Consider the following 3,769-nt stretch of genomic DNA (forward strand, 5'->3'; position numbering starts at 1 on the left):
GGCACATAAGAAATCAAAATAACACTTGGAATAAACACTTAGCGAAACGGTTAAAGAACGTTGGAATCTATAAGCCTTCAGAATAATCCTTCAGGTATAAGCCTTCAGGAACGTAGCGAATTAGGCACGAGCTTGGCTAACGTCCGATCTCTAGCGCGGTCCGATCAAGAAGAAGGAAGAAAGTCCCCGCGGCGGAGCCAATTGCTCCCGCCTCCAATTCAAGTTGGTAAACCTGCCTGACCAGTCTACCAACATAACGACAAAATGGCAGTTCGTGCCTACGTTCACTCAAGATACAACTCTTGACGTTCCAAAGCCTTCTACCTGTCATCTTAGTTCAATAATACGCCAATAGATGGTGGCGTTACTCACTACGCAGCTTCATTATTTCGTTACAAGCAAATAATACGTAGCCAAACATTGCTAATCGACTTTATACGGGCGTCTAACTATGAACTGTAATGCTGCAATACGTCTTTCTGGTGTCTCGCTCCGACATATATATCTCGGAAATGGCCTTAATGATTTTCGAGGTTTTCGGGGGCGATAAATCGATCTAGCTAGGTCTTATCTCTGGGAAAACGCGCATTATTGAGTTTTCGTATATTTTCCGAGCAAATTCCGGTCTCCCAGATATTATATATCTATTCGTCTAACAATATAACACAATATTTCTTTGCATTAAGTACTTACATTTATGTATAATTGTATACAGTATGTATATTTTTGAACGGATCGGTGACAGCAGCAACCAAATCCCGTTCTGTTACCAGAAAATAATCTTGGAAGATCTTTATAGTGTGTATTTATTATGACAGTTAAATTCACAGTTCTTGGAAACAAAGGTACAGTTGACGAAATATAAAGTAAGCCGATCTTGTTGAAACTTATTTGAGAGATCGGCTCATTTTATATTTCGTTAATACTACAGCCAGCGACAAAAATATCAGTAAAGATTGGGTACTCATGAATCCCAGTTCTACTAAAATATTATTTCTTTTAAAAACAGTAATGTAAAAGATTTTTTATTATTATTTAAAAAACACGATACATATGTATTATGTATTTTTCCTTGTCCTAAATTAAAGACGTGCAGAAAATATTAATAACTTACTCATAATTTATAATATTTTGACAGCTTAACAGTCATAACACTAATCTTATAATTTTAAACGAGCAATCCTTGCATATTTATTTATTTATTTATATGCAGGTATATATATTTCGGTGATCTCGGGAACGGCTCTAACGATTGCGATGAAATTTGCTATATGGAGATTTTCAGGGGCGTAAAATCGATCAAGCTAGGTTTTATACGCCAGAGAAATACGCCGGTATTGGCCTGCTTCTTGGACTTGTCGAAGGCATTTGACCTAGTGTCATACAATTTATTATGGAAAAAGTTGAGCAGTAACTCGAGTTTACCGGTAGAAGTTATTAAGATACTGAAATATTGGTATGACAATCAAACCAATAGAGTTCGATGGGCAGGGTGTTACTCGGACGATTATAGAATGAAGTGTGGAGTTAGACAGGGTGGACTAACATCGCCGACATTATTTAATGCATATGTGAATGAATTGATTGAGGAACTTAGTAGTGCCGGTGTCGGGTGTTCGGTGGATGGCTGTTGTGTTAATAACATCAGCTACGCCGATGACATGGTGCTGTTGAGTCCCTCAGTCAGCGCATTGAAGATGTTGTTAGCCATATGTGAACGGTTTTCTGTGGCTCATGGACTCAAATACAATGTCACAAAGAGTGAGTTATTAGTATTTAAATCAGGCACCAAGACGTACACCATTCCGCCAATAACTCTGAGTAGATCTCCTCTTCAGACTGTACAGGAATTTAAATATTTGAGTCACTGGGTCACGGACACTCTTAAAGATGATGTTGACTTGGAAAGGGAACGCAGAGCACTATCGATTAGGGGTAACATGCTTGCACGGAGATTTGCACGTTGTTCTCACGAGGTAAAGATCGCGCTGTTTAAAACGTACTGCCAGATGATGTACACGTGCAGTCTCTGGAGCAATTACACCGAGAAAGCCTTTAGTGCTCTGCGGGTCCAGTACAATAATGCCTTCAGGGGATTGTTGGGGCTGCCCTGGCGCTGTAGCGCTTCGGGGATGTTCGCCGAGAACGGCATTGACGGCTTCCAGGCCGTACTGCGAAAGCGCGTGGCGTCGTTGTGGGTGCGCACGAGGGGCAGCACCAATACTCTTCTGAGGGTGATCGCGCGTAGAATGGACAGCCCTATTATCAGTCATTGGATGGGCATGCATGTGCAATCCAATAAGAATTTTAAATTTGTTTAATTTAATGTAACATTAATTTAATTATTTAATTTCAATTTAATTTCAATTGAATTTTATTTTATTTGTATTTCTTACTAACTTAGTTATTAAGCCACATTGTACTAACAAACTATGGATGTAACGTCTGAAAATAAATGATTTCAATTCAATTCAATTCAATTTATCTCTGGGAAAACGCGGAATTTTGAGTTTTTATATGTTTTCCGAGCAAAGCTCGGTCTCCCAGATATTAACCTATTAATGCGTTTTATATTGCATTAGAAGTACATTATAAAAACGGAATTACCAAAACTCGTACTGAACTGAATTCAGTTTAGCGAAAAGAAATCATCCATAAAATGTCATTTAAATAATTTTTTGCTTACACTCTCTCACTTTGTTGGCTTAGACTTAGACGAACTCTACATTTTAACAGTTCTATATAATATTTAAGTCTATGTATATATGGTATGGAACTAGAAACAAAATCACATCAAAATAATAAGTTCTAAATTTAATTCAAATTGAAGCAGTATAGAATACCGAGCTAAATGGTGAACCGTAGAATACTAAGGACCTATCGAGTCTGAGCGCTTCGGTGTAACGCTGCACTGTAGTTTTGCCATTTTGACTCCTATAACTCCTACTAGCGACCCCCCGGCTTTGCACGGGTTAACAAATTATACATAAACCTTCCCCTTGAATTACTCTACTCGTATCTATTTAAAAAATGCGCATCAAAATCCGTTGCGTAGTTTAGGCTTCGCAGTGGGCAAGCAGCTGCTCCAGATTTCAGGCGCTTAAAGACAATAGTACTGTCTGTCTGTCTGTCTGTCTGTCTGTCTGTCTGTCTGTCCGTCTGTCCGTCCGTCTGTCCGTCCGTCCGTCTGTCCGTCCGTCCGTCCGTCCGTCCGTCCGTCCGTATGTCACAGCCACTTTTTTCCGAAACTATAAGAACTATACTGTTGAAACTCCTAAGTAGAATAGAAAAGTACTCCGAAAGTAGATGTATTCTGTGAACCGCATTAAGATTTTCACACAAAAATAGAAAAAAAAAAACAATAAATTTTGGGGGTTCCCCATACTTAGAACTGAAACTCAAAAAAATTTTTTGGGGTGGGGTATCTATGGATAGGTCTTCAAAAATCATATTGAGGTTTCTAATAATTTTTTTCTAAACTGAATAGTTTGCGCGAGAGATACTTCTAAAGTGCTAAAATGTGTGTCCCCCCCCCCTCCCCTGTAACTTCTGAAATAAGAGAATGATAAAACTAAAAAAAAATATATGATGTACATTACAATGCAAACTTCCACCGAAAATTGGTTTGAACGAGATCTAGTAACTAGTTTTTTTTTAATACGTCATAAATCCCCTAAATACGGAACCCTTCATGGGCGAGTCCGACTCGCACTTGGCCGCTTTTTTATTTATTAAAGTGGAGTCCAGACGAGACAATGTTTCGCCAATC

The 3,769-nt window shown here is 38.7% G+C and overlaps 1 protein-coding gene across 1 annotated transcript; it reads left to right on the forward strand.

The window, feature by feature from the left end:
- Positions 1-1,661: 1,661 nt before the first annotated feature.
- On the forward strand, positions 1,662-2,321 carry LOC134655628 (uncharacterized). The gene has a single exon (XM_063511067.1). The coding sequence runs from the start codon at positions 1,662-1,664 to the stop codon at positions 2,319-2,321; it is 660 nt and encodes a 219-aa protein (XP_063367137.1).
- The last annotated feature ends 1,448 nt before the right edge of the window (positions 2,322-3,769 follow it).

Source organism: Cydia amplana, chromosome 2 (assembly GCF_948474715.1).
Source record: "Cydia amplana chromosome 2, ilCydAmpl1.1, whole genome shotgun sequence".
Lineage (NCBI taxonomy): Eukaryota > Metazoa > Arthropoda > Insecta > Lepidoptera > Tortricidae > Cydia > Cydia amplana.

Bases quoted from the DNA above. Each gene is read 5' to 3' on its own strand.
- LOC134655628 (XM_063511067.1), top strand. From the start codon at position 1,662: ATGGTGCTGTTGAGTCCCTCAGTCAGCGCATTGAAGATGTTGTTAGCC.